The sequence below is a fragment of the Phocoena sinus genome, chromosome 3 (assembly GCF_008692025.1).
Source record: "Phocoena sinus isolate mPhoSin1 chromosome 3, mPhoSin1.pri, whole genome shotgun sequence".
NCBI lineage: Eukaryota > Metazoa > Chordata > Mammalia > Artiodactyla > Phocoenidae > Phocoena > Phocoena sinus.
This window is the reverse complement of record NC_045765.1, coordinates 1525250-1545556: the sequence shown is the minus strand read 5'-3', so window position 1 is coordinate 1545556 and position 20307 is coordinate 1525250. Positions and strand designations below refer to the sequence as shown.

The 20307-nt window shown below is 57.8% G+C and overlaps 3 protein-coding genes across 7 annotated transcripts in view; 1 reads left to right on the top strand and 2 right to left on the bottom strand.

Annotated features, from left to right (window-relative positions):
* Nucleotides 1-291: 291 nt before the first annotated feature.
* PEAK3 (PEAK family member 3) lies at nt 292-10876 on the bottom strand. The gene is given in 12 exon segments (XM_032625372.1): nt 292-1727; nt 1730-1907; nt 1909-2075; nt 2078-2297; nt 4722-4880; nt 4882-4927; nt 4929-5220; nt 5995-6080; nt 6629-6657; nt 7794-7945; nt 8198-8371; nt 10846-10876. Coding segments are annotated over 12 exon segments (1722 nt in total). The 3' UTR covers nt 292-1539.
* The window catches only part of SPPL2B (signal peptide peptidase like 2B), a 48819-nt gene continuing 38437 nt past the window's right edge, over nt 9926-20307 (top strand). For 3 of the 5 annotated variants that reach the window (XM_032625116.1, XM_032625117.1, XM_032625113.1), the window contains exon 1: nt 15269-15405. The gene's annotated coding sequence lies outside the window, so the exon portion shown is untranslated. Of the gene's footprint in view, nt 10121-10781; nt 10931-15268; nt 15406-18746; nt 18886-20307 lie in introns of those variants that run through there. The other 2 variants (XM_032625115.1, XM_032625114.1) reach the window with 2 other exon arrangements.
* On the bottom strand, nt 15157-17162 carry LINGO3 (leucine rich repeat and Ig domain containing 3). The gene has a single exon (XM_032625118.1). It carries the CDS (start codon nt 17121-17123, stop codon nt 15237-15239), a length of 1887 nt encoding a protein of 628 aa, XP_032481009.1. The 5' UTR covers nt 17124-17162; the 3' UTR covers nt 15157-15236.

Below are 20307 nucleotides of genomic sequence, written 5' to 3'. Positions count from 1 at the left end.
GGAAGAGCTGCGGGGCTGCAGCGCCACCTGCTGGCTGCATCTGCGAGCGTGGCCCGGCGATTGACGGAACAGGCTGCCAAGCGGGTATCTTACTGAGGAGGATGGAGTTTAGGGGGATTCAAGTATATTTGGGGGTTGGGTGGGCTATTCAGCTACCTGAGTGATAATGGAGTTGGCTTTCAAAGGTCTGGGGAGACAGCTGGACACACTCCAGTCCACGTCAGCAGGGCAAGGGCCGAGAAAGGGGTTTGGAGTCGGGGTGTTGGAGGAGGTACAGGAGTCTGAAGCAGAGGTAGAGGGGAGGGTGTCTGCAGTGGAGGGAACAACGGGCAAGGCCTGGAGGCCAGAAAGCACCTTCACAGATGGCGATGTGGCAGGAGGGGCTGGCCAGAGAGCATGTAGAGCCTTTAGAAGAGCCCCATTGTACTGTGAAGGTACTAGGGAGCCATGGGAGAGGTCTGAGCAGGAGAGGGCCCTGGTCATACCTGGGGGTCAGAAAGTTGCCCCCAGGATCGCCATGGTAGGGTTGGGGTGAGTGAGGGGGCATGACTGGAGACCCCAGGCTACGGCAGTGGGACCCCTCAGGGCTCCTGTGTCCATTTTTCAGAGGTATAAACCGAGACCTCATTCTCTCCTTCTGGTCCCCTTATGTGTACCACTTTGTTTATTCCATCAATTAAACGCCTAGCGTGTGTTCAGCCTGGCCCCTGCCCTCAGGGAACTCACAGCCTGATAGGTGAGGTGAACAGGTGACAGGTAAAGAGATGAATAAATACTTCCAGGTGGTGACAAGTGCTCGGGGAAGGCAGGGCGCGGAGCTAGAGAGGGCCCAGGAGGGGCAACTTTGTTTGGTTAGAAAAGGTGAGTGAGATTTGGACAGTCTGGCAGAGGGAACAGGCCATGCAAAGACTTGGTGGCTGGACAGAATTTAGTGCCACAGAGGAACAGCAAGGAGGCCACGGAGGGTGGAGGGAGTAGGGGGTGCAGGGCATGGGCACGTTTGGGCAGGTGAGCCCAGACCCCACTGGGGTGGGCTGGCTGTCTCAGGTTCCAGGGAGCCTCCCTCCTCCTGGAGGCCCCAAGCAGTTCTTGACAAGGTCGTTCACAGCACAAGGGGGTGTTCCAGGGCCAGGAATGCCTCTGATAACACCATTCGGAGGAGTGTCCACACTGTCATGGAGACAGTGGCCATCAGACCCCAGCATTAGAAGGGCATCCTGGCTTCTGCTGGAAGGCGGTGGGAGCGGTTCTACCCACTGGGAGAGACATTAGCTGTCGGGGGGTTCCACACCTGGAAGAGGGGTGGGCACCTCTGGCATCAGAAAGCCTCAGCAGGCACTGGCCATTAGCCCCCCAGCCCTGGAAGGGGGGCACGTGAATTCTTAGGGGGCCTTGGGCCCAAGTTCCCAGCTGCATCCTCTGCTGGCCTCCTGGTCCCTTCTGGAAGGGTGTGTCCACCCTATCACCAGCCCCAGCCCTGGGAAGGGGGACCTGCCTCCTAGAGAGGCCCTGGAACAGGTGCATTGCTTACGGGAAGGATCAGTTACACAGCAGCTCCAGGGCGAGGTACAAGGAGTCCTCGGTGGCCTTGGCCAGGTATTCACAGCACAGCCAGTCTTCCAGGCTGGGCACCTCCCCACCAACGGCCCGCTCGGCTAGGTGCAGGACCAGCAGCGCGCGGCGCATCCGCAGCCAGGACCCCAGCGGGGCTCCGCGGCCGCGCAGCTCGGCCCGGGCCCCCAGAGCAGCGCCGCGCCGCGAGTCCCGGCCTCCCAGGGCTGCCCGCGGGCCAGCTGGGCCGCCAGGTGTTGCAGGCCCACGGCCAGGGACGTGGCCAAGGTTGCGCCCGGGCCAAGCAGCTCTCGGAGTGGGCTGCCCAGCTGCTGCGCGTGGGCGGCTGGGGGGCCGCGGGGGGCCGCGGCCGAAGTCCGCCAGCAGCAGGCGCTGGGGCCTGGCGGCTAAGCAGCCCCGCGGTGCCGCCAGCATCAGGTTCTCGGGCCGCAGCTCGGCCAGGGCCACAGCCCGCGCCTCCCTCCGGGCGCTCCAGGGCTGCAGGAGCAGCAGGGCCACGGCCTTGCGAACTCCTCGGGCGGCTGCGCGCCTGTCTCCACAGGCCACTGGACCACTGTGAGCTCCGGCACCTCCGCCGCCAGCGCCACGGGGCTGCTCCAGGGCGTCTCGGGAAGTGCGCCCTCGGGCGCCAGACCCCACAGCTCCTGGTGGTTGAAATGCGGAGCCAGCTAGGCCTGGGGCCCTAGGCCACACGGGTGGGGCTCGTCAGCTCCTGGCTTGGGCACCTGCGGGACAGAGGGACGCTTCAGAGCTCCCCGCCACCAAACCAGCACAGCTTGCCCAGTGCCTCTACCTATTCTGAAGACTTAACCACCCAACCCAACCTGCCCACCATCGCTGTATCCCTCCAGAAGCGGGGGGTTCGTGTTAATTCGGATGTTGGTCAGCAGTATGATTTTAAGGAAAGCTACACCAGGGAGGATAGTGTTTAGGGGATCGGACTTTCCACTCTGCCAGAGGGGCGGATGCTTGCCACTTGGTAGCAAGGGAGATGACAGCTAAGGTGCCAGAGCTGGGCTGTCCAGTAGAAATGCAACTCGGGCCATGGTGTAATTCAAAATTTCCAATAGCCACATTTTAAAAAGTGAAAAGGAGCAGGTGAAAGTAACTTTCTTCTTAAAAAAAAAAATTCACTAGTTTGTTTTATTTTGTAGATTCCAATACAATTGAAAACTTACAGGATTTGCCTTTGTCTTATTTCACTAAGCATAATACCCTCCAAGTCCATCCATGTTGCTGCAAATGGCATTATTTTGTTCTTTTTTATGGCTGAATAGTAATCCATTGTAGATATATTTCACATTTTCTATTGAGGGACGCTTAGGTTGCTTCCATGTCTTGGCTATTGTAAATAATGCTGCTATGAACACTGGGGCGCATATATATTTTCTAATTAGCGTTTTCAGTTTTTTCTGGATATATACCCAAAAGTGGAATTGCTGGATCACATGGTAGTTCTATTTTCAGTTTTCTGAGGAATTTCTAGACTGTTTTCCACAGTGGACACACCATTTTACATCCCCAACAACAGTGTACAGGGTTTCCTTTTCTCCACACCTTCAACAGCATTTGTTATTTGTGGTCTTTTTGATGATGGCCATTCTGACAGGTGTGAGGTGATACCTCATGGTGGTTTTGATTTGCATTTCTCTGATTAACGATGTTGAGCATCTTTTCATGTGCCTGTTGGCCATCTGTATGTCTTCTTTGGAAAAATGTCTCTTCAGGTGTTCTGCCCAGTTTTTAAAAAATAAATTTATTTTTATTTTATTTTTGTCTGTGTTGGGTCTTCGTTGCTGCGTGCGGGCTTTCTCTAGTTGTGGCGAGTGGGGGCTACTCTTTGTTGCAGTGCGCGGGCTTCTCATTGCGGTGGCTTCTCGTTGCAGAGCACGGGCTCTAGGGGCATGGACTTCAGTAGTTACAGCATGCGGGCTCAGTAGTTGTGGCGCACGGGCTTAGTTGCTCTGCGGCATGTGGGATCTTCGTGGACCAGGGCTTGAACCCGTTTCCCCTGCATTGGCAGGCGGATTCTTAACTGCTGCCCCACCAGGGAAGTCCCCTGCCCAGTTTTTAATTAGGCTTTTTTTTTTTTTTTTTTTGATACTGAGTTTTATGACCTTGAAAGTAACTTTCATAATCTATTTTATGTAATCCAATTTATCCAAAATATTACCATTCAACAGGTCACCAAATGAACAAAGTATTAGTGAGCTGTTTTACGTTATTGTTATTATTATTGATAACTGAGTCTTGGAGACCCGGTGTGTATTTGGTACTCAGAGTATATCTCAGTTGGCACCAGCCCCACTTCAAGTGCTCAGAAGTCACCCATGGCCAGCAGTTGCAGTACTGAACAGCAAAGCTCTTTCTAGAAAGTAGGGGAGTATCAGCCCTGGGGATTACATTTGAATCACCTTGGGGCAGGGGTTAAAAAAGACAGGTGCTGAGGTGGGGCTCTGGGAGTGTGATATTTAAAAATAAACTCCCCAGGGGTCTCTGAGATGGATGGAACCAGGACGGAGCTGTCAACTAAAGAACTCACAGCCAGCAACAACTTACTCCCTCCATGCTCCGGTCTGTAAAATGGGTCCATGATAACACATTCTGCCGAATGGGTGAGGTTCCTCCAAAATGGTGATGTGTCTGACACTTGGTAGTCTGGTTTATTTGATGGGAATCTTTTTTTTCTTTTTCTTGGTGGTGCATAAAACAGAAGCATCTTATAACGAAACGTGGTGATGCTTGTATGAGGATTAGCTGAATGAAAGTGTCTAAAAGTCCTTAGAACAGCACAAGACATGAAGGAGCAGTGCTCAGTATATTTTGTTGAAGATGATGATGGAAAGTGGGAGCTATCAGCCGTCTGTGGGTTTCTCGCGCCAGAATTCACGGGTGAGTGAGTTAAAACGCAGACTACTGGGCCCCTGAGAGTCGTGGGGGAGAGTTTAACAAGACTCCCAGGTGATTTGAATGTAGGTCACCCAACACCTGAGAAACGCGGTTCCAAGGGCTGACGGTGTTAGTTCGTATGTTAGTTGCAAAATAAGCAATTGGGCCTCAGTCTGAAGAGCCCTGGGCCACGCCTTGGTCGGGACACTGGGGAAACCTCCGAGGAGGCGGGGCGAAGGCGGGGCGAAGGCGGGGCTCACCTTGGCAGCCAGGAGGTGCCACGCCTCCTTGTCCCTCCGCACCAGGCGGTGGTAGAGGGCGTCCCAGCTCTCCACGCAGGGCAAGCTGTCCAGGAGGCGGAAGCGATGGCCGGGGCGTCAGGGGCCCGGGAGGCCCCCCAGGAGCCGGGCGTGCAGCCGGAGCGTACACGGCGCGGAGGCCCTCCAGCTGCCGGGCCTCCAGCGCGGCGGAGAGAGAGGCCCAGCTCCGTGTCCAGCGAGCAGAAGGGCAGCTCTGCAGGGCGACAGGCTGGCCTCGCCCTGCCGTGGCCTGCCTGGCTCTCGTGTACACTGCGGGATCCCAGAAGGGGCTTCTGAGGCTGCCCTGCTCGAGTGGGGCCGGGGCTGGGGGACTTGTGGGTGGGCAGCGACTGGGCCCTGGTCAGGGCCTTCTTGGGCAGGGGTTGCGGGTCAGTAGCGGGGCGCTCAGATGTCCGTGAGCAGCAGGCCTTGGAGGGCAGCAGGCGGGCACGGACCTCACCTGCTGGGGGAGGGAGTGGGGGAAGGGCGTGAGGACACGCAGAGTGGGGTCCTGTGCGCATGGCTCCACCCTCAGCCATAATTCCTTCATCTCTAGAATGGAAACAATGGGGAGCTCCCTGGTGGTCTAGTAGTTAGGACTTGGAGCTTTCACTGCCTTGGCGCCGGTTCAATGCCTGGTCAGGAAACTGAGATTCCACAAGCCACGCAGCACGGCTGAAAAAAAAAAAAAGGAAAAAATACCAACTCTAACTACCCTATGCCCTGTGGGGTAAGGATGCCATCTCCAATTTACAGATGAGGAAACAAAGGTTCCGAGGAGTGACAAGTCAGTGGCAGAGAAACATCTGGCCCAGCACAGGTGACCCCCGCTTCCCTATGTGGCTCTGGGCAGGTGACTGAGCCTCTCTGAACTCCAGTTTCCTCATTTTTAGAAGCTGGTTATCCAGCTTTTTTTTTTTTTTAAACAAAGAGTTTTATTAAAGGTAGTTAAAAAGCTGCTATAGGACTTCCCTGGTGGTCCAGACTCCGCGCTTCCAATGCAGGGAGCACAGGTTTGATCCCTGGTGGGGGAACTAAGATCCCACATGCCGAGCGGCAGGGCAAAAATGAAAAAAAAAAAAAAAAACCAACAAAAAATCCCTGCTGTAATCTAGTTAAACCATCATGGGGCAGAGCGTTCCTTACATGGTAATGAAACACTCAACCTTTCTGCTCTGGCTGCCTCACCGACCACCTGCCCCACCCCCACCTGGGGCCCCTCCCAGGCTCTCACCAAGGTTGCTGTATGTGGGCTGGGTCAGCCAGGTCGGGGCGTTGGCCCCGGGGGTCTCGGTGGGTGGCTCTGGGCTGCTCAGGCTGCTGGGGGAAGGTCAGAGTGCAGGGCATATGTGGGAGGGGCCCAGCACCTGCTGTGTGGCCCTGGGAGGGTTGCTTGACTTCTCTGGGCAAATGTCGCCCATCAACCTTTCAGGGCGGCGAGAAGGACTCTGTACTTTTGTGACATGGACAGAATGTCCAGCTGCGAGGACAAGACCTCAAGGGGGTGGGGGAAGAAGCTGGAGGCCGGTGACAATACCCAGGGAACCCATGCTTAGGCCTTGTCCCCAGAGCTCAGCCCCCTCAAGCTGTGTGGTTGCCAGCAGCAGCCTGGGCCCTAGCTCTGCCCCACCCAGATTCCAGGTTGCCCAACCTTGAAAAACAGCTGCTTCTGCCCACTCCCTGCCCCAGTTCCCCTCTAGGAGCACCCTAGCTTCAGGACCAGAGTGACCTCGGGGCAGGGGGATCTTGGGGACAAACTCCCAATAGCTGCAGCCCCTGGCCTCCCGGACTGTCTGACCGGTTGCTGGAAACGCCCAGGCAACTGTTAGACCGCAGGCCCCGGCAGGAGGGGGAGCTTTCTGCATTACTTCCCCATGAAGGCCACCCGGTTCCAGGGCTAAAAGCGGGTGGCAGGAGACGGGAAGACGGGTGGAGGTCCCAAAGTTTACACGAGGTGGGTGGCAGAGGGGAGCCCTGAGAGATCGGGAGGATGGAGACTTTTTAGACTCCCCCGCCTTTGGGGAGGGCAGGGAACCCCAGCAGTGACTGTTTAGGGAGAGATTTGACCAGGTGACCCTTTCATCTGTGGCTTTCACTTTCTCCAGAGCCACTTCCCCTTCTGCAGGATCATCTGAGAAGCCTCCACTGCGCGTGCCCCCACCTCCCACCCATCCCAGGACCCTTGGCAGGTACTGCTCCATCTGAGCCCCAGCTCCGCTCTGACTTGCTGTGTGATGTTGGGCCAGTCACCACCCCTCTCTGTTCCAGCAAATAAAGAAAAGTGGCTCCTGCTTGCTGCCTCCTGACAGCCACAGAAGCTGGATTTTTCTTTAAAAATTTAATCAACTCACTTCCCTTCCCCCCACCACCTTAATGCATTGATTCAGAAAAAGGCATTTGATATAGAATTACCATACAAAGAAAATCAAGAAGGGTGAAAATCCAGGGAAAGCCAGACCGTGTGAAATTCTAGCTTCAGCACACACTGTCGAAGCTGTCTGGGGGCCTGAGGCTTGCCCTACCTGCCCGGAGGCATGAGAGGTGTCTCAGCTGAAACCCAGCCTCTTCCCCTCTGTAACGGAAGAACCAAGAAATCACTGCAGATGCGAAGATGCAAAGACGTTCTTGCTTCCTAGCTTGAGTGTCTTTCATGCTGAGTTTCTCCCTCCGCCCCATCTCGTTTCCCTTAGGGGCAGTGAGCACAGAGAGGGCTGGAGTCCATGCATGGTCACATAGCAGGTCCAGGCTGGGCAGAGGGGTCCCTGTGGGGTCACCCAGCTGGGCCACGCCTCCCATCCAGGACTAATTAGGGTGAGGCAAGCAAGGCACTCACCTCAGGCACAGAATTTAAGGTGATGCCAACAAAACAAAAGAAAAAAACCATCAAGGTGGAGAGACTTCTGACCTTTTGCTACCTCTTGAATTCGCGAGAACAGGACGTTGGTTGGTGATGGCCGTTGTGACCGTGACACTTGTGTTTTCCTCCTGTCGCCCTCCTGGGCCCCCCGCCTGTGCCCCCTCTCAGAGGGGCACCTGTACTTCCTCCGTGCACGTGTGGCCAGCCGGCCACCCTGAAGGTGTTCTGAGTGTGCTGCTGTCAGGGAGCCCGAGCTGCCTCTCATCTGGGCCCGAGTTGGGGTATGGGTGCTCTAGCCCCTGGGGGGCCCCCGGCACAGGAGCAGGTGCTGGGAGACGGGAGCCACACGGTGGGACAAGTTCCTGGTGGCTCTCGGCCAGGCCAGGATGGGGCAGCAGTGAGACCCCCCCCCATCCTGTCCCCTGGGCCTGCAATAGCCTCACCTCGGGAGAGCAACAGCCCCTACCTGACCAGTGCGGAGGGGCTGACCACGGGGGTGCGTACATCTTCTCCCACCCGCCGGCAGGGAGAGGCTGGCTGCCACCCATGGGCTCAGCCCTGAATCCCACCCTACCCTCACCTCTCGCCTTGGGCTCCCTGCCAGCCTCAGACACCTCCATGGGCCCAGAGCCGTACTCACAAGGCCAGGCCGAGCTCGAGAGGTCGGCCCCACTGTCCTCAGCCTGCTGCAGCCACAGGGCTGGACCAGTGGCTTTATCTTCTTCGTTTTGCTTCAGGTTTTTATTTCTTTCTACTTTAAGTTCAGACCAAAAAATTCCAGAGTCATCCCCTACCCCTACCCTCCACCCCTCCAGACACCCTCCAGCTGAAACCAGAGCCTGAGTTCAGGGACCCGAGTGGTGGGTGTCAGGAGTGAGGGCACGAGGGCCACACGGGGCCCTGCTGAGCTGCTCTTGGGGTGTCCCCGGCCTCGGGCCACTCCTCTCCCCTCTGGGGACTCGTGTTCCAGCAAGTCGGGCGGGGCCCCTGCAGTGCTTCTGCTCTCCCGACCCCCCTACTCCGTCGGCACTTAAGCCACACGACAGAAGTCTGTAGCGGGAGCTGCACACACGCCCCTGGGCATGGACCCCGGTGAAGCAGGTGGTTCAAGGCAGAGCTTCGGGGACTGGGCGCAGAGGCCCTCACTCGACGACCTTCGTGCGATGTAGTGTTGTACCCACCTGAGTATTATATCATACATCGAGCCTTCTCTGTATTTGAACAAGAAAGCGAAACACTAGTTTCCTATTTGAGACTTTAAGGGTTTGTGGGGCGGGCAGGGTTAACACGACACTTGGTTTTGTTTTCCTTTTCCTTTGGTTTCACGCGGAGTGCGAGCTCGTGAGTGTGTGCATGGATGTGTGTTAGAGCCTCACCAGGAGATTAGGCTGTTGGAGGCCAAAGGGCGGCTCACAGTTCTCTGCTTTAGTCGCTGAACTCCTGAATGTTTTGGAGAAACAGGAAACAGAAAATAGCAGATGTCATGTGGAAAGAGGATAAACAACGACCAAAAAAAAAAAAAAAAACCTCATTCACAAAACCTATTTTTTAAACCAAAACACATTTTGAATGCGTATGGAACCTCAATGGGCTCAGAAAAAAGATACTAATATATTTATCTCATTGTTTGTTTACATAAACTTTTACAGTTTCAGACCTCAGCAGATAAAAGGCCAGTCCCAGTGAATCCCAGCTTCCGCCGGAGCCCCTTCTGAGTAGGCCCTGGGGCGGGCGTGGAGGCCCCTGAGCCCTCCTCCCAGCCCGGCCTCTCCCAGCCCAGCTGGCACCAAAGAGCCTGGGCCCGTGCTGGCCCGCCCCAGGCCTCCTGGCCAGACCCTGGCGGTCCTGCCAGCTGGCACAGCAGGGGTGGCTGTCACTTGTGGCCGCAGGACCTGAGCCTGGGCTTGGGCCCTTGGGATGGAGGTGCGCCCCCATCCTGCTACTCTGCCTGCGACCCTCCGGTGTGTTGATGTGAGGGTCCTTCTGACGCCAGAAAGCCAGGACCTTTGCGCAGCTCCGTGGGCTCCAGTGGGTCACTGCCCCCTGGGGACCCCCACCTCCACCCCGGCCGTGGGAGGGGCTCACTGGGCAAACACTGCACGGACGGTGCAAACGCTCTGAGCAGTGTTGTTTTTGTATCAATGTCTGTGCAGTGACGAATGTATTTATTTCTCAGACTTGGGGCAAGCGAGCAGCAGACCGGGCTCCGCCACCGCACGCTCCCGCCAGACCCAGCCCACCGCCGCCGGGGCTCCTCCAGGATTGCAGAAAAGGTAAAGAAGGAAAGAGGAACCTTTAAGCAAATACGAGTCTCAGACTCGCAGCATAGCCACACACCTCAGCCTGTGAAACAAACAATCTGGACCCAGACGGACTTTCAGAACCTCACACAGCCGTGGGCTACCCTGACTCCCACCCGTCAGAATGCACTGGACTGGCCGTGTGCAGGAGTGCGATCCACCAGGGACCCCAGCCGCCCTGCCCGTGGCTGTCCGGAGTCAGGGTGAGGCCTGGGCAGCCGGGAGGGCAGGGTTCAGGGCAGAGGTGGCCACATCCGTCCCGTCCCCTTGGCTTGGTGGGTGGGGGGAGGACGAAAGCAGAGGCGCCAGGCCTCAGAACAGACCGGGGATCCCAGCCTTGCCGGCCCCCTGCAGGGACCAAGACCCTCGCTCTTCTGCAGAGCCAGGTTGGGCATCACTGAACCTGTGAACCCGATGCCAGGAGCGGGTGGTGGAGCGGGGCCTGACCTCAGTCTGACATTCCAAATCAGGGGGTGGGTGTGTGCTGTGGGGACTGAGGCTGCCCGGGACCCCCTGCCTAGGACCACCCACCCTGCCCCGGGCTTGTCACCCCACTTTAATTGTCTACCAGGAACCCCTCTCCCTACCTCGCCTTGCTGTTTATTGCTGTAATTTATTGACCTCAAACATGCTTCATAACAGACCTCACTCAGGGCAGGGAGGATCCCCAGGGCTCCCCGCCTCCACTTGGCGGGGCCCCGGGGGGGGCCAGGTGCTGAGGGGAACCTCTCTGTCCCCCACCCATCACTTGCTTTCCCCCTCTCCCCCTCCCCTGTTGGGGGACCCCAGGTTGGGCACTGGCCCATTCACAAATACCTCAAGGGGGAGGGCGAGGGATGGGGTTATAGCTGTTTTGTTTACCAGGAACTGGAAGAGGGATCGTGTCCTGCTACGCGCCCTTCCCAGGAAGGGGGGACCGTGATCGCACCCCTGTACTGGCCACCGCTGCGGTCAGTCATCACACCGAGTTCACTTCCCTCGAGAGTTTGGATAAATTCAGGTCAGAGCTGCAGGTATGCAACCCTCAAGTGTCATAGTAAAGCAGTTCACCGATCTCTCCATTTAGAAGTGTGCAGTCTTAATGTACAGTGATGAGAAACTGTTATTTTATGATCTTTTCATTAAAAGCGTGATTGAAAAAAAAAACAACCCGGTAATCAAGGTAGATAACATTGTAATATAATAATGTAATATTAAAAAAACATCTTATTTGCAAACTATGGCCCTCGGGCTGGCCGGCTGTTTTTGTAAATAAAGTTTTATTGGCACCAGGGCCAGGATTCGGGCGTGGGGAGTGAGGCAGGGTCATGCCAAGGCAGAGTGGATCCTGTCTTTATCTAAAGGGTTGTGGACTCAGGGCATGAATTAATTTTGTTCATAGAATATTGATCTTGATGACTGAGTTCTGGATGCCAGGGCAGCGCCTTACTTGCCTGACCCTGAGGTGGGGTTTGGGGGGTGGGCAGAAGGGCCAGGCTGGGACAAGCAATGACGTCCCTGGGGACTTCTCCACCCAGGACAGGCAGGGTGGGGGGCAGCTGGTGCCCAGGGACCCCCCTACCTACCTCAAGATGACCCCTCCTTGGAGTGGTTGGGGGCCCTTTGTGGGGGAGGAGAGCAGATGCCAGCTGACATCTGCTCAGCACCCCAATGTGCCTACCACCCCACTGAGCCCCAATGGACAGTCCTCCCTTAAGGCCTAGAAATGGGGACCGATTGCCTCAGCTCACCCTGAAAAGTGGCCCCTGTGTGTCAGCCCTGGCCGGCCACCCCACATCAGGGTCAAACCCTCTGCAGATAGTAAAGCTGTTCTTTTATCCGAGAAGTGTTTTTGGAGCGCTGCGGGAGCTGGGGCCGGGCTCTCTGCATCCCTGGCATCGCCCTGAGCAAGGGCTCGGGATGCCAGATCTTCCCGAATTTCTCATGACTTCGCATTTCTGAGAAAAATGCCTCAGTTTTTTGTGGCACGCAGGGTTACAGTCCCCAGAGATGTCCATCTCCAGAACCTGTGAATATGCTATGTGGCACAGCAGGGGGAAGTGAAGGTTGCTGATTAGATGAGGATGGGGGTGACCCTGGATTCCCAGGGGGCCCAGCGTCATCCCAGAGTCATTATAAGAGGGAGGCGGGAGGGTCAGAGGCAGAGAGAGACGGGAGATGCTGCACTGCGGGCTCTGAGGATGCAGGTGGGGCCGCGAGCCAGGGATGCGGCACCTCTAGAAGCTGGAAAAGGCGGGAACCGATGCTGCCCTGGAGCCTCGGGAAGGACCAGCTGCCAATCCATTTTAGACTTCTGAGCCCCAGAGCTGTCAAATAATAAATCTCAGTTGTTGTAAGCCACTAAGTTTTGTTACAGCGGCCCTAGGAAGCTCAAACAGTTCCCTGCATAAAAGAGGACCATAAAAAAAAAAAAAAAAAAAGAGGACCATAATCCTCCAGTTTATAGATGAGCACACTGCACAGAGAGGGGCAGCGACTTCCCCCAGGCCACACAGCACTGAGGCCACAGACACCCCTCTGCGGGGCCCCGCCTTGGGTTTCTAGCCACCAACGGGGCGGGTCCCCCTTCAGCTGCCCTTGGCCAGGGGAAGCCCCAGGGGAAGAAGCTGCCGGCTCCAGAGGCGCAGCAGGGAGGGAGGGAGTCTGCACCTCATTTCTCCTTTCCTCCCTGCCGCTGGCTCCGCCCCTGGGCCAAGCTCAGGGCAAGAGTTCCCCTGGACAGCCCAGTGCCACTGGTCCCTCTCAGCACCCTGCTTCTCCCTAGCTAGGGACTTGACTCTCCCTTTGCCCACCTGTAAAATGGGGTCATAACAGGACCCAGCTCACGGGGGAGTGAACACAGGCAGCACAGGGAACAGCGCTGGGAACAGCACGGGCACTCCTGAAGTGTGACCTCTAACCTTATCCACAAATGCCCTATGACTCAGGGTCAGCTCTGGTGCTGAAGCCAGGCCTCTCCCTCAGGGACCCCCAGCAGCCCCTACTTCCTGCCCCCATGCTTCCCATGAGAATTTTAAAAAACCCTGAAGTTTGTTATTAAATTGGTTTCATTTTTATTGGACTCCAACCAAATACAGCCGGGTAGGGGTGGGGGGCAGGGGCTAAGGGTCTTGGTTGATGTTGGGACAGGGGGCGGGCAGAGGGGGCTGGGAGATCTCAATATGCTGACATTCTGTAAGTCCTAACACTGCTGAGAACATACTCCCTCCTGTCTTGATGATGTTAAAGGCACTTGGATGTCGTTTTGAGGGGCCCTCGGTGTTGTCGTGGCAACCAAGGTCAGGAGGATGCTAAGGGAACAAAACTAGTCCATTCTATTTGACTCTGTGTAGGGCTGCCGGACATCCCATTCGGCCCTCACTCACTTCCTGCCAATGGGGGTGGGTGGGGTCCCCACCCTGGCTGGCTGTGGTCAGCAGCCTGCCACACAGCCCTGTTGGCCCATGTGCACGCTGTGGAAGCAGGATCAGGGCCTCCCGATGCTTCCAGCCCAGGGAGAATGGCCAGTGTCCCCTTCCACCTTCTGACTGAATCCTTTGTGCAAAACTTCCAGGAGGGACAGCTTTCTCTCTGGCTCATCTCAGAAAGATCTTGAGGGATCCAGAATCCAAGTCAATCACCAAGCTTGTCCACGGGCCTGGCCTCTACGTATGTAGCAATAGGTTTGACCATCAGACCCATTTTATAGACGTGGACACCAATGGTCCAGGTTGTCCTCGGTTGCCAACAAAGATTACACAGCTGCGAGGGCACAGCTTGCTTTGAACCTTCTTACAAGGTGCTTGAGAATACTGTCTAACCTCCCTTCTGGCCAGGGCCTGGCCACACAAAATTTGCTGTGCCCCTTCCCCCAAGTGATGCCCTAACTGTTATCTGGCCGAGGTAGAGAGTCGGGGCAAGGACGAGGCTGGGCGAGGCAGGGTCATGTATGGTCCCTGTCTGGTATCTGAATACTTCTGCAAAACCTCAGCTCCTGCTTGCATACCCCCAGTGACTGGGAACTCACTATCTGTAGAGCAACAGGGCAGTGACCTTAGGGAAGCTCTTCTTTCACCTGAGCTACAGTCTTCCTGTGACCCTCTCTACTCTTTGGCCCAAGATCTGCCCCAACATTGCAGAGACCAAGGTGCCTCTGTCACCTTCTCCCAACGACCCAGGTCCAGGCCTCCCTGTAGCTTGAACCTTTGTTCTGGCCTTCCTCCCCATCGCTGCCCCTTCCATGCCCATAACAGGGACCCTGAGAACCGTCCACGCTCTGGTCTCCTTCCCGAGGTGAGCAATGGGCCACGGGGCTGGGCAGGGGTGCTGCAGACTCGGGATTGAAGGTCACTCCAACTGGTCTGCTGGAGAGAGACACCTGGAAGCCATGCTCCTGGGCCAGGGGCCAGGACGGCTGTCCCTCCTGGGCGGTGAGGGCAAGGAAGCAGGTAGCAGCTGTGAGGGCTGGTGGGAGGAACCAGGGCAATGGCTTCTCCTAGCGGGCAGCCCACCCTGCTTGGCCAACAGGTCCTGGCGGGTGGGAGTCTGGGTGCAGGGGCATCTGGGCCAAAGGGTCAGGGACCATCCTGCGTGCTGGACCACCTCAGGGTGAGCCTGACCTCCTCAGCGAGACCGTAGCGCAGCCTCTGAGATCTGCCCCAAGATGGCCAGCTGAGCAGGAGTTGGGTGTGAGCTGAAATGTGTTCCAAGTGTGAGCTGCCTGGCCCAGGTGTGCGCTGGTCTCTCCCCAGAGCCCTGCGTGCCCTTGGTGAGCTCTGGAGCTTGGGACACCTGCTCAGTGTCAGCTGGGTGTGAGGTGTGTGTGTTCCACTCTGGAGCCGTGCGTCTGGTTTTATGTTCCGGGTGTGCGTGTGTGCTCTGGTGTAGGGATGGGGGCGGGGTGTGTGTGTGTGTGTGTGTGTGTGTGTGTGCGCAGGTGTGAACAGTGAGGGCTTTCACATGCCCCTGGTGACCAGGTGTAGACCATCTCCACCAGGTGTGAGCTGTTTACGCCCAGGACCCTGGGCCTCTGAGCACCCCCCGCCCCCTGCCCAGCTCAGCGACCACACGAGGGGCAGGAAGAGAGCGTGAAACCCTAAGAAAACGCTTGAGAAACTCTGCAAAAGATGCATCCTGATGAAAAAACAGTCTTGTGGTTGGGTCTCTACAAAAAAAGGGGAAGTTCTGCCAGGAGCCGGCTTGCGGCCGCCCCCTACGGGAAATGCATAGGTGGTAGTCAGATGGGCCAGCCACGGGCTGGCGTGGATTTGGGCGGAGACGGAGACGCGGCCTCTGGCGCAGGCGCAGCGGCGGGGGCCGCGGGAGGTGGGTCGGGGCCTCTCAGATCATCTTCATGTTGAACTTGCGGGCGCCCCCCTGGCCGGCAGCCGCGGCGGGCCCGTCCACCTTGCGGAAAGAGTACTCCACCGAGAAGTTGTTCTTGTGCTGCCCGCGGCCGCGGCTCCACACGAAGAGCAGCAGGAAGCAGAAGAGGACGACGCCCAGGAAGGTGATGCAGCCCATGGCGGTAGACACCAGGATGGTGGTGAGGTCCAGAGGAAAGCGCGCGGCCGCCTGCGTGTCGTTGCGGCCCTCGCCCGGGGTCCGGTTGGCGGCTGGCTCGGGCTGCACGCTCAGCGTGGCGAAGTAGGTGTCGTTGCCCCCCGCGTTGCTGGCCACGCACGTGTAGGTGCCGCTGTCCCCTGGCCGCGCGTCCCGGATCTGAAGCGTGCCGCCCGGCAGCACGCGCGCCCGGCCAGCGCTGGCGGCGGTCACCGCGCGGTGGCGCGGCGTCACCCAGGCCACGGTGGGCGCCGGCTCGCCCTCGGCGCGGCACTGGAAGCGCACGTCGTCGCCCGCGGCCGCCGTGACATGCTGCAGCCGCCGCTCGCGGATCTTGGGCTTGCGGCACACGAAGTACTCGAAGAGCACCGAGTCCGGCAGGTTGCGCAGCGCGTCGCCGCGGACCTCGGCTGGGGTGGCGCAGGCCGGCAGGCGGCCGTCGAAATTGAGGGTCTTGCGGCGCTGCACGATCCAGAGCAGGCGACAGTCGCAGGCCAGCGGGTTCCCGTCCACGCGCAGCGTCTCCAGCGTGTTGACCGAGTGGAAGGTGCTCTCCTCCAGCGTGGACAGCAGGTTGTTAGAGAGGTTGAGCAGGCGGATCTGCCGCAGCCCCAGGAAGGCCTGCGGCTCCACCACGGCCAGCAGGGCCCCGGCCAGGTGCAGCTCACGCAGGCGCACCAGGTCGCGGAAGGACCCTCGCGGCACCGTGCTGATGGGGTTGTGCGAGAGATTGAGGCAGGTGAGGTGGGCCTGGTGGCGCAGGGCGGCGGCCGGCACGGCGGTGATGTTGGTGTGCGTGACGGACAGCGAGGTCAGGTTGAGCCCCCTCAGGCTGCCGGCGGCCACCTCCTCCAGCAGGGGCCAGTTGTCGATCTCCAGGTGCAGCAGGCCCGGGAGCCGCTGGAAGTTCTGGTCCTCCAGGGCGGCGATGGCCAGGTGCCGCAGCCGCAGGGCGCCCAGGCCCCGCAGGTGGCCCAGCGACTCGCCCGACAGCGCCGTCAGGTTGCAGCGCTCCAGGGTCAGCTCCTCAAGCGCCAGCAGCCCCGCGAAGGCCCGGCGCGAGATGAACACCAGGTCGTTGTCGCCCATCTCCAGCCGGCGGAGGCTGCGCAGGTCCTGGAAGGTGTAGTCCAGGAGGATGACCAGCTTGTTCTCGCTCAGGTCCAGCAGCGTGAGGTTGTCCAGGTGCGTGAAGACGCCGGGCGGGATGAGCTTCAGCAGGTTGCCGCGGAGGCGCAGCTCTCGCAAGCGCGGCAGGTTGGCGAAGGCGCCGGGCTCCACGTGCGCGATCACGTTCTCGCTCAGGTCCAGCTCCTCCAGCAGCGGCAGGGCGGCCAGGTCGCCCGGGTTCAGGCAGCGGATGCGGTTGCGGCTGAGCTCTAGCAGGCGCGTCTCGGCCGGGATGCCGTCGGGCACCGCGGTCAGCCGGCGCCGGGGACAGGCTACTGCGCGCATCTGCGCTGTACACTCGCAGCGGGCCGGGCAGCCCCCAGCGGGGGGCGGGGCCGCGGGCAGGAGCAGGAACTGCAGGCTCAGGACACACAGCCAGCAGGTCATGGTGCGGAGCCTGGGCCTAGGGCCGCGCCACCATCCTCGTGGGCACCTGAGGGTGGGGGCAGCGTTAGCACCCGTATCCCGCCATCCCTCCACCCCGGCCCGTCCCATCCCATCCTAGTAGCTAGCTCAGGAAGCGATTATCCACCGTGGGACCCGGGATCCCCCTCTGGGGTGTCTACCCAAGGGCTGGGTAGGGGAGCAGTGTGGATGGATGATCAGGGTCCATGGAGGGGGTGACTTCAGACCAGGACAGGTGACATTTGAGCTGAGACCCTGGGCTGGGTTGAACTGTGTTCCCCCAAAAGAAACGTTCAAGTCCTAACCCTGGTACGTGGGAAGGGGGCCTCGTTTGGAAATAGGGTCTTTGCAGATGTGAGTTGAGACGAGGTTATATTGGATTAGGGTGGCCCTGAATCCAATGACTGATGTCCTTATAATAAGAGGGAAGTTTGGACTCACACATAGATGCACACAGAGGGCAAAAGGCCGCGTGAAGATAGAGACAGAGGTTGGAGGGATGCATCTACAAGCCAAGGATGGCGGGGGCCCCCAGAAGTTGAGAGGGGCAGGGAGGACCCTCCCTTGGAGACTTCAGAGGGAGCATGGCCTGAGACCCCTGGATTTCAGACTTCTGGTCTCCAGAACTGGGAGAGCATAGACTTCTGTTGTTTTCAGCCACTCAGTCTGTGGTACTTAGTGTTTGGCAACAGGAAGCTAATACAGACCCAAAGAATTACCAGGAAAGGGCCCATGGGTGTTGCAGAAAGAGGGATCCAAGCTGGGGGAAGAGCCAGTGCAAAGGTCCTGAGGCTGAAGGAGTGGCTGGTGAGGCTAGGAGTACAATGAATGGGGGTGGGGAGTGGGAGATGCACTGGAGGGTTCAGGGAAGCTGGATGATGTGGCTGGGGAGGCCCGGAGAGACAGATGCCAACACGCCTGGGCCTTTGCACCCGCGCCTTCCGAGTTGCTCCATCTCTCCTGGCAGCCAGCTGGCCCTCCACCCCCTGTCCCCGCACTCTGCTGGGCTGCAGCCCGGATCCCGGGGCCAAGGTGGGTGGGGGTGGGGAGGGCATAGGCAGATGGCAGCCTGAGGGTGTTGCTCCGTTGGCCAGGCACCTATTTTCAGCATCTTAGCAGCTGAAGCCCCCAGGCATCCCCCGACTCCCCCTGACACATGCTCGCTGCCTGTTTCCTCACTGTTCCCACAGGCCCGTCTCAGCAAAGACCCAGGCTGTAGATTCTCATCTGCTAAACAGCGGTGAGGCCAGCTCCGGCCTTCCTGGGCCCTTTTGGGAATTTTAGGTGGGCATTAACACACACAGAGCCCCGAGCAGCTTAATGCCAGAGGTGAACCATACGTCACTGCGGGGGGAGAGTTTGTATTTTGCAGGTGTCATCGATTTAAGATGAGGTCATACTGGAGCAGGGTGGGCCCTGATCCAATGACTGGTGTCCTTATAAAAGGGGAAATTTTGATGCAGACACTCAGGGAAGATGGCCACGTGATAACAAAGGCAGAGACTGGAGTGATGCATCTATAAGCCAAGGGACACCAAAGATTGCCAGTAACCATCAGAACCTGGAAAAAGCAGGGAAGGATCCACGCCTAGAATCTCTGGAGGAAGTACGGCCCTGCTGACACCTTGATTTTGAACGTCTGGCATCCAGAACGGAGAGAATAACTTTCTGTTGTTTTAAGCCACCATGTTTGTGGTATTTCACTGTGGCAGCTACAAGACCTAACGGAATATCCATGGATCCGTAAGAAAAACTCACACATGGGAGCAGGGTGAACAAGGAGGTTTGCTGCAGAGTCGTTTGGAACAGCAGAAACTGGGACTAACCTAGATATCTATCAGTATGGGATCAGGTAAATAAATTGTGGTCCGTGCCTGCTGTGGAACACAGGGAGACTTGTATGTACCAGTGAAGAAAGACAGTGATGTAGTTATATGGGGGGGGGGGTGAATAAAAATCCCAAAACTAACCTAAGTGTCCATCAATACGGGATTAGTTAAATAAACTGTGGTCTGTGCCTGCTGTGGAATCAAGGAGATCTGTGTGTACTCAGTAGAAAAAGAGAGCTGAGATCTAGTTATATGGAGGACAAATGGAACTAACCTTAGCACCCACCAACAGGGGATCAAATAAGCCATAATCTATGGTTATCGTGGAACGCTGGGAGATTCAAATATACCCACAAGGAAAGCTGGCTGAGGTGTAGTTCCACAGGAGGCCAGGGGGAATCAAGGTTGCCAAACAGTCACAGACAGCACAATCATGGAAAAATAAAACCAAACACCAAACTCAGTTCTTGATTTGGGTGGGCACATAAACACAAGCGCAGGTGCCCCTGAAACGCCTGGGAATTCACGCATCTTTCGGGACAGCACTGTGAGTGGCGGGGAGGGAGTTGCCGTAGTGGAGAGTGTGGTCACATCATGAGGAAACCGAGGCGCCCCTGGCCTCCAGGAGGTCACAGGTCTTAGCTCCCTGTCCCCGGCTGGGGAACCTAGCAGGGAGGCAGAGGGAGGGAGTGAGAGGCTTCTGGTTGTGCCTTCCCACTGCAACCGTCCTTAATCCCGACCTGGGCATTGCAGGGAACATAATCCTTCCCTGAGGCAGACTCCTTTCCCAGGCTCTTTTTCTAGGTCATTCTCTCCCGTGTAGTTGCCCTGGAGAGCATGTGGAGAGGCCGTGTCCCAGGAGGGGACATGACAGTCAGAATTGATGGTTCCCTGTTCAGCTGTCTCTTTTCTACATTAAAGGGGCTCTGAGGTCACTCCCAGGTCGCCATCCCAGCCCAGGACGCTCCCTGTGGTCAAGGGATAACTGTCCCCCAGCTGGGGATGGGGCACAGCTCATCAGCAGTCTGCTTTGGAGGAGCAAGGCCCTCCCTGGCTCTGCCCCAAGAAGGAAATGGCTGGTATTGTTCAGCCCCCAAAACAGACTCCTTGTGGGGGCAGAGCTGCCTGCATTGTGCCTTCTGCAGGAGAGAATTTCACGCGCCCAGCCCCTCCTTGTCTTCCCCTCCTCCCTCTCTCCCCCTCGCTCTTGCTCTCTCTGCTCCAGCCCCACAGGCCTCCTCGCTGTTTCTCCAACATGCCTGCTATGGTCCTGCCCCAGGGCCTTTGCACGGGCTGTGCAAGACCCAGACCACTGTCCCTTCATGGCTCTCTCCCTGACTTTATTTGGGTCTCGCCCCCAGTGTCACTTCCCTGGTGACTCTGCACTAAACTACCCCTCCCCTCCCCCTAGGCTCTCTGAAATGCACCTTAAACCCTGTTCAAAG